Genomic DNA, 14,745 nt, shown 5'->3' with positions numbered 1-14,745 from the left:
AATTTAAATATATTTTACAAAAAAAAGTAAATAAAAATTTAAATATATTTTCCTATAATTATAATATGTCGAGTGAATAAAAAAATATTTTAACTTTGTCTTTTTTTAATTTAGTTGTTAATTCATATCAAAAACATAACTCAAACTTTATAAAACCTTGTTCTTATTGAAATCTCTAAAAACTATGATTTCAAAAGTAAAGTGTAGAAAGATTTAAATAAGGTAAATATTTATATTAGTCATTTACAGTTCTTGTTGAATGATAATCTTAAGACAAATCAAAATTTTCAATTATTAGCCACATTAATTTAAGTATTATATTTTATCAATTCACAGTTAGAGATATAATTACCATTAATAAAATAATTGATATTTTAATACTGCTAACTTTTTGAAAACACTGAAAAAGGAAATATGAATATTATAATCTTATAAGTGTGGTCAATTTTTTATCTGCTCAATGATGCATTAAAAATAATATTTAAATAGATTATTACAATAATGAGAGAGATTGATGAGCATAAAATAATTAAATTTTATTATTGAAATATTTTTAAGCTTCTTAAATGAAAAATTTAGTTTTACATTTCTATTATAATAAAAATTAAAAATATCAAACTTTTAAATATAATTTATGCTATATAACTATTATTTTATCTAAATGAACAAGTTTAAGTGTAAGTCATTTAGATTTTATCTTTAAAATATATTTAATCTTTTATTTCAAAATTTAACTTTTTCCCAAATAAATGATTAATCATTCAGCTTTTTGAAAAAGAATTAATTATACGATGATGATTTTGGGGAAAAAAACCTTAAAAATTAAGTCTATAATTAAATAAGTAATAGGGAATTGATACATTTGCTTAACATTTAGGAAATACCATATAATTATTTTGATTAATTATGATACAATATAAATCAAATTTCACGTACTTTCTTTTACTAATAGATTTGTGGTAAATATTTTTATATTGTTTATAATTATATTTTTTCCTAAAAATTTGTTTATTTCTTTTTATCATTACATATTTTCTTAAATGAATATTTTTTTTAAATATCTATTATTAAAAACGTTTTAATGCATATTTTTATTTTGTAAATATGGTAAATGATATTTATTGAATTAAATAGAATTTCATTTTAAAAATAAATGAGTAATTTAAAATAATAAATTTTATTATTTATTAAATATAATTCTTTAAATTTTTTAAAGAATTAGCAAAAATATAGATTGTTCCATAATTCATATCTCGCCTAAAAATTAAATTAATATTTGAGTGTTATGATTTGAATTTAAATTTTTTGTATAAATAAACACCCTCTTTCTTATTTAAAAGAATAAATAATATAGAGTAGTGTTTAAATATAATGTTTAGGGGGTAGATTTCTAATTGGATTTTTTAGTGAACAAGGAAATTTTGTTTTTTGATATTAGAAGTGTGTTTTAAAAAATATTGGTAAATCAGTGTATTAGGATACAGTTTTAAAAATGTATTGGATAATGAGATTTATGTGGAAAATTGAGGTACTAAAAGGAAAATCTATTTTTAAAATTTCTAAAAAATTTATAAAATTTACTGAATTTGTGTTCCTTTTTAAATTTCATGCTGTCATAATTCTCAGTGATATTTATAATATAAATATAACCTAATTGATTTGGCTAAATCTCTTAATTAATAAAAAAGTTTGTTGAATTTCATCCTCTATATTTTAGGATTTGAAGATGAGAAATGATTAACGAGAGTAATAGTTTTCTGAAATCTACAATTTTTTTCATTTAAAACTAATAAAACGTTATTTTGATTATCTTAAAAAATATTATTTTTAATTAAATCAGATTATATCAATATTATCTTAAAATACAATAAATATTGTTTTTTAAAAAATATTGTTATTAACGAAATAGTTAATAAAAAATAAAATTGAAGATAATATTTTTTTAATTTACTATGTTTTAGAATAATTTAAATAAATTAAAAAAAAGAATTTAATAATATATATTGTTATTTTTGTATTAATTTTATTTAATAGTGATAATTTAATAAAATAAAATAGAAAAATATTTACTTAATTTTGTCAGTCTTTTATTTAAAATTTATCAAATTCAATTAACTAATTCAAAAATATCAAAATATAATTGTTTTACTGAAAAAAAATGTATTGTAAATTAAAAATAAAGATTTATTGTTAAATTAAATATATATTAAATAGGAAATGAAAATTAATATAATAATGTAGAAATTAAATAGATATCTACTTAATTTTATCAATCTTTTTTAATAAGACTGAACGAAAATAAAAGTATTTAACCATTTATTAAATTTTTAAATATAATAAATTAATTTAAATTAAAGTTTATAAAATTTCAATTAAAAAGTAATCAAAAATATTATTAGTTTACTCAAAAATAAAAAAATGTATTATTAATTTATAAAATTTCAGTTAAGTATAAAATTATATAATCAATATTAGAAAGGAGCTGCTGAATTATTAGCCTTTTCTTATAATTAATCATGAGAAGGATCCAAAGTTATGGGATGAACTTTAGCAGTCTCTCTTTGTGGAGCTGCTTGATCTACTGAGTGATCAATTTCAGCACTTTATACTGATAAAGCCTTTCTTTTTTGGTATCTCTTATAAGCAAAGAAACCAACAACTGCTATAGCTACAACAACTAATCCAATAACAACACCAAGAACAATAGCAAGAGTGTTATTTGAATTAGAAGAAGATTATTAGACAATTGGCTAGTCAGGATTAGTATTTTTTCCATAAATACCTCCATTTGAATCTGTGGAAACCATGACTTCAGAATTTGTGACATAATAAGTGTTTGGATTAAGTCCAGGAACTGAATTAGAATCCAAAGCTGCCTTAAGCTTATTGGCCTTGTCAGTGAGATCTTTGAAGACAGATGTTGCATCTTTAGTGGCTGAACCAGTTGGTTTATTTGTAATATCAAGTATTATTTCAAATGAAGATTGAGTATTAGCTGGGTTAGAACCTTAAAGGAATCTATTTTGTTAAGTATTAGCACCAACAACTTTGATACGAGAGTAATCAGCTATTCCTAAGAAGGATGCAACCTTTGAAATAAAGCTAGCCTTATTAGTTTCAGAGAAAAATTCTTCAACCTTTAAGACTACCTTAACGTGAATACGTACAGTATCTAATACTTAGACACGTACAAGACAATCAGCTCTACCATTAATTACAAATTATACAGTACGTGTTTACCAATCATAAATATTTGCACCACATATGTCAGCCTTCTTGGTGAGGTCAACGTTGTCAGATACTAAGTAAGGATCAACTACCTTTCCACCATCTATAGAAACTTCAATGTTCATAGGAATTTGATATGTGTAAGTAAAAACTACCCATTTATCAGCTTCACCTGCATTATCATTGGTTCTTTGTTGAATTCTATGGAAGATATTATAAGGATTAAGTCCGTTATATTCAACCTTGTATGTAGTTCCAACAAGAGCAGTAGCAAGATATCTATTATCTCTCAAATTCATTGGCTCATTACCATCCCATTCCCATTCTCTAAACATGTTGATCTTATTCTTGTAAGTACCATCAAGAGAAGTTACATATACAGGAGCAGTAGATCTTTTATTGTGATCTGGAGCTTGTGATTCCCATTCTAATTAGACATATTCTGTACCTGAGCAAGAATAAGCATTATTCCAATTTTTCTAGAGTTGACACTTATTTGTTGCTATTCCATCATTGTGGGAAATAGCTGTAGAAGGAGTACCCTTGAACAAGCTTCCAGTAAAATCAACATTAAGAACATTTTCAGGTCCAGTACATAAGAAAAGACCACAACCACCAAACCATCCATTCCAAGCAGGATTAGGTGACATGAAATTAAAGTAAGCTTCTGTATCACAATTAACACATGAGACATTGTTATTATAAGTACCAGCAGTAGCATCAGAAGCACTAGGATGAGTAGCCATCATGAAATTATTACCACAATTTGATAAGTTAGCATCAGCATATGTTTTCTTAAAGTTGACATATTTAACATTTGTTTGGAATAAGGCGGCATCAAAAACTTCTGAATTACAAATAACATCGAAGGCAAGAGGCATTACCTTAAGAGGGAAGTCTTCACCACCTCTAGTAACAACTAAATTTTGAGTACCTGTACCATTTGAGCATACTTAAGCTTTATCTTTACTATCATATGCAGTTGGATCATTAGTAATAGCCACACCATATAATACTGAGTTTTTGAATTAACCTACATTATGATAACCTTCGTTAGCAAAACGTAAAATTACTGAACGATCAGATTCAGCACCTAAAACATGTTCAACAATAATACCAGGATTAGTTGGATTAACCATAATACCTTTTGTTGAACGAGCAACTGCTATTTTACCAGCCCATTAGCAACCTAAATCATTTCTTTTGAACATAGCTCCTATTAAGCATGTTTATACTTAGTTTCCAAAGACACCTACCTTTGTTGTGATTTTACTTGCATTATCACAGCTAGTATGAGGTAAAACAGCACAAGGACCTTCAGAACCTTAAATTTGGTTGTTGTTTATCAAAATATTATCAACAGTTGGATCTTGTGGAGATAAGAAGTATATAGCGGCATTCATATCATATAACATTCCTGTAATATCATAAGGATAGTCACGTTTGCGTGCAGCAACGAAGCTATTGTTAGAAATAGCTATATTATTAACATTCTTAATTCTCATTAAAATGGGACGACCATTGTAGAAACTTGTATTTGTAATTTGAATATATGAAGAGTCTTCTATATTAGCGCAATAACCAGGACAATTGTGAATTGCAGAATTAGTTACTGTGCTAACAATCTAATTATTATCATCAGAACCTAATTTTTAGAAATCAAGTGCACCACGAACTGTATCAGCTTGACCACAGTTATCCATTTCTACACCATTCCAGTTTAAGATACCTCTCATATGAAGTTATTAATCATCTGGAAGTGCGTTACCATTTTTGTCTGCAACAATCTACCAGTAAAAGTTGAGAACTCGACATCCCCATGCTATTCCAGAAGTAGGTGTAGAACCAATGATTCTAATATTACGTGATAAGTAAACAACTTGAGCACGGAGATCTAATTATTAAGTATAAGAGTCCCATGTTTCAGAAAGAGTTACACCACTTGCACCATAGTGATAGTACTTTGCAGGAGCATTCAAAGTTACTTTGTTACCAGTAACAGCAGTAATAGTAAACTCTTCATTCTAAGTACCATCCAATTAGGTAGGGGCAATAGCAATTTTATCTCCAACTTACCAACCAGTAGCATCTGAAACATTAATTGTAGTGGAACCTGGGTTAAGAGGATTAGTTAAACGAGCTACTGTAGAAGTGGGAGGATTACCACGCAAAGTAAAGTTACCAGTATTAAGAATAACCTTATTACCAACTTCGATTGTATTATCAACAAGGAATTAAGTCTATTAATCTCTATTACCTGTTAGGGTTATAGTCAATTTTTTAGTGTAAGGACTTCCAGCAGTAGCACCTTCTGCAATAAAAAGACCACCCTTTAACCATATTGAATCAGCAGATACGTTAATATTTTAAGTATTATCAATACGCAGATTACCTTAAACAATAATTTAGCTGAATTGAGTCAAATCTTAATCAACTAAAAGTTCCCAAGGACAAGGAATAACTAAAGTTGTTGCTCCTACTGCATTAACAATATCACCATTAATACCATCAACCTTTATGCCTTACCACGATTTAATATCACTAAGTTTTCTAGGTTAACCATCTTTTATGCATTATCCAGGAGGTAAAGGACATCCAATCTTACACTTAAGTGCATTAACATCTGTACGTTCTAAGTATTAATTTGTAGTAGTTTTAGTTCTACCATTACCATTTAAACAGAGGTACATAGCTTTACCAGCAACGTCGTTGTACCAATCTCCATGCTAACAGTTTAACTTCTTAAGAGTATCTAATTTAGTAGTATTTTAATCATCTGTAACATTTTTGTAAGGTGAGCCATTTTTATTAGCAACCATTGAGAAAATTTCCCATGTTTCTCTAAAATCTGAGTAAGGGAATCTTAATAAAACTGTATCAGATGCTCCTGTGCCTGTGTGGTATGGAGAAAGTTAAACAGAGAAATGAGTAAAATCTATCTATGATAATTCCCATTAAACTGAAAAGATTTGACCTGTAAGGAATGTACCTACAAAACCAAACTAAAGATCATGAGCATGGTTTTTAATCTTTACAGTCTTAGATACATAATAATCAGTGTCTGTATTTCCACCCAAAGGATTTCCGTTTGAGTCGCATGGTTTAACATAAAGAGCTTTAGTATAAAGTTCATCGAATTTTTCAGGGTTTGAAAATTCTATTCTTACTACTTATTAGGTACAAATAACACCATCATCCCATTAGTTATTCTCATCACTTGTAGTAGCACAAGAAGTTTAAGATTTGAGATGAGGACCTGAAGGTGTAATCCATGAAGGTTTTCCTCTTCCTGATAAACTACCATCAAGATCTTAATAGATTTCTCTGCGCCAATTTTCCCAAAAGATTTTATTAGAATTAATATTAGCATAAGATATATCAATAAATTTGGTAAGTTTACCACCTTATACCCATTTCTTGAAGTGCCAGCAGAATGAACATGACTTAAAAACAGTCATTTTTTTATCAAAGTTAGCAAAGTGTGTACTTTCAACCCTAAAGCCATCTGTACGAGGAGTAATTAAACCACGAGTATTTTCAAGGTCAGAATCATCAGCAGGATTACCAAGAGATTTTCCTACAATTAAAGAATTTCTTAAAATTACTTCTTCATCTGTTCTATTAGTAAGATAAACATTGAAGCCAGATTGCTTATTATCTAACAACCAAAAATTATCAAAGACCATATTACCTACTTCTTCAGCTAAGACACCATCTTCGTGATTTCTGTATGAAACAAAATTTTTCCAGGTAATAGTAAATGAAGGATTATCAATAAATGGATTAGGCTTAGAATCATCTCTATAGGGAGAGCATGGATTTTTAAGATTAGTCAAAACAAATATTCTCAAACCAAAACGATCATAGGAGTGAGCAACATTGCCATCGAACTTACCAAGAGCCATACCTTGAGGGCAAATATCATTTCTAGCAGATGGGCCATCAGGGTGTTCTTTAATTTCATACCAGAAACCATAGAAATCACCTCCTGCAGCTCTGTTATTAACAACTGTATTGAGGGGATTGGTAATCCAATAAGAAGCAGCAGTGATATCTGATTAGAGCATTGACCATACTTATCTTGTACCAATAATAAGATTTTCTTCAATAACATTATTAGTTTCAATACCATCTTCTAAGAAAATATTATGTCCAGCACAATTGTATCCGACATTATTCTTAACATGAAGATAGTGTGTGGCATGAATTGTAAGAACTCTTGCAAATGAGTCGTGAACTGCATTACCTTCGACAATAGAACCTGAAACATCACCAACCATGTGGAAGTGAATTGGATATCTACCAATAATAGCTGGCTAACCTGTATGCCTGAATTCAGCATATCTAATACGGGCGCTTGTCTTTGAACCATGAAGCATCAAGTGAGCACCATACTATGTCTAAATAGATGAATCATCACCTTCATAAACAACATTACGAGTAAGAAGACCTACTTCAGCTCTCATATTTACTAACTTTTTACCTCCTTGATATGATTCTCCAGTAATACTAACATGCTATACAAGAAGAGGATCTGAGAATGAAATGGTTACATATTTTCCATCACCACTCTTTTAAACATTTGTTATAACACGACGTTCAGCATGGCCATGGGCAAAATCAGTTGATGCTATTACAATTTCTTCACCAGTTTTCCAATCAAAGCCAGGATCTTTAATGAAAACTTAAATGCTAGTGTCTCCTATTTTAGCAGTCTATGAAAGTTCAGTCCAGGTGACTGGGCGCAAGGCACCTTAAATATCCAAGCTACCATTATATAAAGAGAGACCTTTATTACCAACAGTAGGGAATTATTTTTCATCTTAAGTACCATGCATAGTAATTCTAATATTACCAGTTACAGGAGAAGCTTAAGTACCAATAATGACTCTACCTTATTATACTAATATATTATGAGCTTCAAAATGAATGTTTTTGTCATTTGCAAAGATAAGAGATGCATTATCAACTACAACAGTATTGAGAACACCTACATATGGAACATCAACAATAAGATTTCTACCTTTTGTAACATATACTAAATCGCCATCAATAGGAGCAAAATCATTACCCCAAGTAACTGGATTAGACCAAAGATTACCATAGTAGTAATAAATTCCATTATTCACAGTATTGTAAGAATCAATGGTTACAACTAAAGAGCTTTCAGCAGTATTAGTTTTTTTTCCTGTAGTACAAGTAATAGTACTAGATGATAAACTAACAGTTCCACATTCGATACCATCAATTAAAACTTTAATAGTTGCAGATGGAGAAGGACTTCTATCTAAATTAATAGTGATTATACTTCCTCCACTCACATCACCATAATTAGGAGTTACAGAACTAATTAAAAATGTTTTATCTTTGTCATATACAACATTAGAGCTAGTAGAAACTGAAGGGGAATTATTAACAGAAATAGATACAGGGCAAGTTAAAGTATTTCCCACTTCAGTAATAGCAGATTGTTTCCAACCGAAAAGCTCAATTTCTACTAGTTAACATTTAGATAAACCTGAGGCATCGTAAATTCTAAATTTATTATAGGCTGCTTTCAAATTGTTTTGTAATGTGCTATCTGTAGTAGTTGAAATTAAATTATCAACTAAGTACATATTTTTACCGAGATGGAAATCTGTTCCAATAGTAAGTAGATCTTTCCAGTTAGAGCCATCTGTACTTCCTTAAAATATAACACCAAAGAATGCAGATGCATCTGTGACACCTTGAGATTTAGGATATAATTAGAATTTAGTTAATACTACTTACGTACTACCAAAATCAAATCCAGCGAAGCAAGAAGCAGCATTTGAACTTGAATAGTAAAAGAGGAGATCTCCATCATTTAGGTATTAAGAATTACCAGAAAGATCATCACCAAAAGTAGTGAAACCATTTAATGGTGTATTATTATCAGCTACAAATTTATAATCTTATCTTGAAGAAGTAGTGTAAGCAGGAGGTGTGGTGACTATGAGTGTTGTGGAAGTAGCGCTAACAACATTTGCTTAATTTCCACAAATTGTCACAATGTTTTATGCCAAATCATTAGTATTAAATCCAGATCCTGAAATAGTTAAAGATTAACCACCAGCATAAGAAGAGGTAACTTAAGAGGAAGTTAGATTTGGCAATTTGATTACAACTTGATTATTTGAGATAGTTGGATAATTATTAGATGCATCTAATAAGTAGAGATTATATGTACCTGCAGGGGCAGTACTAAATGAAATTGTAGCACTTGTAGATGTCTTAGAGCTAATGTTAGTTGAAAAAATTTAGCTTTTAGTATTTTAAGGATATGATAAATAAGCTTTTTGCAAAGAAGATATTCCAGTACCTTAAATTGTGATATCAGTTCCTGAAACAGTAATACTTGTTACTGCCCATTATGCAGAAACAACTTAGAAAGTATTTCCATGTTAAGTCCAAGGAAGGGAACCATCTTTTTAAAGAGGGATAAGGGGGCTTCTAACTGAAAATAAGTTATAACCACTACCAACCTTAGTTGGAGGAAGCCTAATAGTAACTTAGCCAACAGGGATATTGTTAGAAATAACATCAGCTTTTATTCCATTAAATTTAAAAGCGGGATCTTAATCAGGAAGGTTACCTGACATTGTAAGAGTGATTTCAGCACCAGCACTAGAAATAGTATAAAGTGAAGCAGGGTTTAAACTGTAAGTTTTTTCATAAATATTAACAGTAAAAGGTGCACTATCACCTGTAGATTGACGAAGGACAACACTGTAAGTACCAAAAGGCAAGTTAGGAGTTGTATAAGTAACTGTGGTTGATGTAACAGAATTTATTGTTACTGAGGTACTTTCATAACCTATAAATACTACCTAAAAGGCACTTGGTGCAGTAGGGATATTTGTACCTGTTATAGTACATTTAGTAGTATAGCCTTGATACTTGTTGTCTATACTATTAACAGCAATACCTAAAGAAGTATCAAAAAGTATTTCTGGTTTAAATGGTGTGTTTTTATCTACTTTAGCTTATGCAAGTAACTTGCCCCAAACTTAAACTTAGAAAGTATATGAAGTACTTCCATTAGGGAAATGAGGGAACATATTTGGAAGAGTGCATGTTAGTTAAGTTGGAGTAGCATCAGTAATCAAACAAAACTCTGAGTCATTTGCTCCATAGTTAATAAGTACTTAATTATCAGGTTTGTTTGTTGAGAAATTAGTACCTTTTATTACCAATTGAGCGCCTCCATAAGCAGAGACTTTATTGACACTGAAAGAGCTTAGGATAATGTTATATTCTAATTTATTATTAGCTCCAGTAGGATTATTGCTACCAATACCTACTTATACAACTCTAAGTTAATAGTTACCTGGTAGACCACCTCCAAGAAGGATTTACACTTTAGTGTTTTCTACACTTACAATATTTACTTGATATTTTGCATAAACTAATAATACTCCTGAATCATCAAGTTAGTCTAAGAATGCTGTTAATTTAGTTTTGTCATTGCCAAAATTAGTACCAGTTACAGTAATTAAAGTCTTATCTACAGGAGAAACAACAGTCTTGTCAATATTAGTTATTGTTATTGCATTTGAGTCATCTACTTTTATAGATTTTGGAGTGGACTAAATTTTTTAATAAGTTATTACAATATTAACCGTTCCAGGAGTAAGATTGGCTGGAGTACGGATAATAATTTATTTATTGTTAACAGATAAAATAGTAGCAGGTTTTGAATCAACTGTAACCAATAAATCAGAAGTTAGGGAAGTAGGGAAGAAATTACCTGTAATAGTAACATCAGCTCCACCAAAACTATAAACGGTGTCTGAACTTAATGAATTTATAGTTGGAGTAGTTTATTGAGGATTAACTGAAGTGGAGAGAGCAAAGCCATTTGATTGATAGAAAACTTCTGGTTTATAAGAACCAGCTACTTTATAGGGATATTTGCATGTCAACTAATTAGCCCAAGTATCAGTAGATTTATTAGTGATGACGCATTAAACTCCATTGTATGTTACTAAAAAATTTGATATTTAAGGAGTGAAAGGTGCAGAAATTCCAGTTATTTGAAGGGTTGAAGTCTAATCATCAGTAAAACCTGTGAAGCTAATAGCTTTGTCATCAGCCAAAACATTAACAATAAGTTGCTAGTTAGTCAAAGAAGCAAGAGATAATACATCATTAATCTTAAGAGTAGCATAGGGTGAAGTGGAGCGTTATGTTAGTAATTCATTTTCAATTGTGGGATAATATAAAATAGAGTTAGATGCTTATCTAAGAGTATCTACGTAAAGAGTGGCCTTTCCAATTTCACCACCAAACTTAGATTCAGCTTGGATAGCTTCAATCAATATAGGTGATGAGATACCATAAAAATCAAATACCCACTAAGCACCATCAATGAAATTGCCTACACGGGAGGAATCAATATTTGTAGTATTTAGAGCTTATTAGAAAGCATAGTTTAAGTCCCAGTCTTATATGTCAAAAGAAATATCGGGACTGCTATTAACTTAAAGATAATTACCATTTACCTTAATCCTGAAAGTACCAGCCAAGTTAGCCCCAGGTGGGGTAATAACAGTAAATACAGGAGAATCTGTTGTTGAAGAATCATATTTGAAAGTAGGTTGGACTTAATTACGGTGTTAAGTAAAAGTAAGTTCCCAAATAGAACCAATCTTGTTTTTACTATCATCAAGTATGTCCTTTTATTTGCAAGTATTTCTCACTCCAAAATAATTTTTAAAATGCCATGAAATTTAATCACAAGTAGTATCTCTTCCATAGTTTTCAGAGGTAATAGTCCATATCTTAGCCTTAGTTTTCAATTGAGTACCAAAAGGATCAATAAAGTTAATGTTGAAATAAGTCTTTTTAGCACTGCTTCTATCTTTGAATGTGATAGTAACAACTTCCTAAGTAAATTAGTAATCTATTCTTATTCTTGAAACTTAACTAACAGAGTTGATATAAGAATTTTTATCGTCTTTAGGAGTAGGTATTCTAACACCAGTACTATGGTGGAAACTTTGAGGATTACTAGATAATGAATATATTTTGAAGTAGTAGGCTTATCCCTTATTTAAAGTGATAGTTATGTTGTCTGAAGTAGATTGTTAGAAATCATATCTTCCAGAATAAGGTGATCTAATCTCTGTATACTCATTTATTTAGTTAATTAATGTCATAGTTTTTTCATCAGTGCTATCACCACTTAATTAAAGATATACTTAGGAAGTGAATGATGATGATGATTAGAATTAGTAATTTCCTGTTGTAGGGGGGTTAAAGTAGCCAGTAAAAACAAAGAATTATCTACTGAGACCATCTTAGTCTAATTCATAGCTATATTCTGTAGTAGGAATTATTAAATCTTGAGCTATGGTAAGTTTAGGAGAATTAGATTAGAATAGATTAATTAAAGTATTAATATCCCACTAATCAGTATTATATATTTAGAGACGGACACCAGAACCAGATTCATAGCGGAGTGTATTATCTGTAGTGGGGTTTGAGAGACCAGAAGGTAATCTACAAGTCAATTAAGAATTTTAAATACTTTAAATTTAGCAAACAGAATTGTTCCAAGTTACAGAGACATTAGATCCATCTTATGGAAGACCAGAGGCATTTATAGTAATAATACCACCTTAAGAAGTAATTGATTAAGGATCTCCTTTACCACTTTATTAAGAAACAATTTAGACATCATATGGATTAGGATTAGCTGGAACTTTAGTAGAACGTACTGTAGTTAGCCTACTTTTATTGAGGGCTTTACCAGGCTTTGAAATAAATGTAGCGCCATAGAATCCAGCAGGATGAGAGTAATCAATTTAACAAGTTAAAGAGCTGTATGAATCTCCATTCTAAGGTTCGTCTTCATTTAAGCCCAAATTAAATCTATCACAAAGTAGGTTTCCAATTAGCATTTTATCTATTTAATTTGTGTTAGTAATTCTAAAATTACCCCACCAATTCACATCGACTTTAGGGAGAATAGAACGAGGCATAATTAAATCAATGATAGGTGTCTTAGATCCTGAATAGGAAAAAGTACATAGAGAAGCGTCGCTTTAAGCACATTAAGAGTCACTTCTGTTCAGTACTTTAACAACAACTGGAAGACCCCATTGATTATTATTATCATAGGCAGGAGTTGTAATACATGTGATAAAAACTTCATTAACACCCATTTCTATATGATATTTTTAAAAATTAATAATTTTAAATTGAAATCTGAAAAAAAACAAACCATCAAATTTTTTTTTCTTAAAATATTTGTATTGTAAGTTAAGCGAAATAATAGATAGATGGATAGATTCAAATTAAACAAAATTTGGATTGATTGAAAAACCATAATTTTTATCTGATAAAAATAATATTAAAAACTTTACCTGGAACAACACAAGGATATGGCCCAACGAAGATAGAGTTATTAGCTGCATTATGAGAATCGTGACCTACAATTTTTATGTAGAGTCTAGTACCACCATTTATAGAGCCTAGTCTTTAAAAATTGTCTGTATCAATCTAAGTAGAAACTGAGAGAATTCTCACAGAATCAACGTTAGCTCCAATTTCTACAGCCAAACCTATTCATTAAAAATAACATTTTTAATATTAATACTAAAAGAAAAAATTTTAAGATTAAGAATTTAAGTAGAAAGTTAGCTTTGTAATAATTATAGTCAAACTTAACATACATGAAGCTGCAAGTAGGAGCAAGATTAGTCCAAAAGCTTTAGTAACTCTCATTAGAATATAAGCAAGTGGATTTATAGTAATTATGAAAAGTGAAATAGAAAACTTATATTTATATGTTTTATTCTAATTTTTTTGAGTTTTTTTTGCGCGTAGTTTTTATAATTGTATTTTGTTATTAATTATTTATTTTTATCCAACAGCTTGCTCCTCTAATATTTTTATAGGCTCTTCTAGATTTTCAATAATTTAATTCAATGGTAATTTTAAAGTTTTTATTTGGAAAAGTATGTTTATGGATTACAGTTGATTAAATTTTGCATGAATTTATCAATTTTGTATTTTCTTAGATAATATGATATTTATTTGATTAGATTTACCATTTAATTAATTAATTAATTAATTAATTTCTCTCTTCGATTATTGTCATCAATGTAATTGACAGTTTGAGAGGCAAGTTTTTTACACTTTATTGATTTGATAACTATGAATGAAACAATATCTATTTCTATTGTCTTGTCTTTCCGAATTTCACAGAAAACTTAGCAAAGAAACACTGGAAATTAATATTTTTTTCTATAAAATTCATATTAATAAGTAGGAATACAGATACTTCTATAAATTCTTCATAGAATAATTTAGGATAAAAATTTTACCTTAAATACTTTCATATCACCTCATTAAGAAAAATATGAGCGCGATATATTCTGAATTTCTATTAAGTCCTCCATTCATAAAAATTAATAGAGAAGTAATGTTATTTTTATTTTAAAAAAGGTTTAAGATTAAATTTATTAATTAATGAGTGGTTGGTAGTAT

At 29.3% G+C, this 14,745-nt stretch overlaps 1 protein-coding gene across 1 annotated transcript; it reads right to left on the bottom strand. All coding sequences in view use genetic code 6, as the record gives it.

The window, feature by feature from the left end:
• Positions 1-2,465: 2,465 nt before the first annotated feature.
• On the bottom strand, positions 2,466-13,980 carry TTHERM_00138600 (IPT/TIG domain protein; the record flags this gene model as incomplete). The annotated part of the gene is made up of 3 exons (XM_001019842.2): positions 2,466-13,420; positions 13,620-13,817; positions 13,929-13,980. The coding sequence occupies 3 exons, from the start codon at positions 13,978-13,980 to the stop codon at positions 2,466-2,468; spliced, it is 11,205 nt and encodes a 3,734-aa protein (XP_001019842.2).
• Positions 13,981-14,745: the final 765 nt, after the last annotated feature.

Source organism: Tetrahymena thermophila (genome assembly GCF_000189635.1).
Source record: "Tetrahymena thermophila SB210 genomic scaffold scf_8254582, whole genome shotgun sequence".
NCBI classification, from domain to species: Eukaryota; Ciliophora; class Oligohymenophorea; order Hymenostomatida; family Tetrahymenidae; genus Tetrahymena; species Tetrahymena thermophila.
This window is presented reverse-complemented; position numbering and strand designations above follow the sequence as displayed.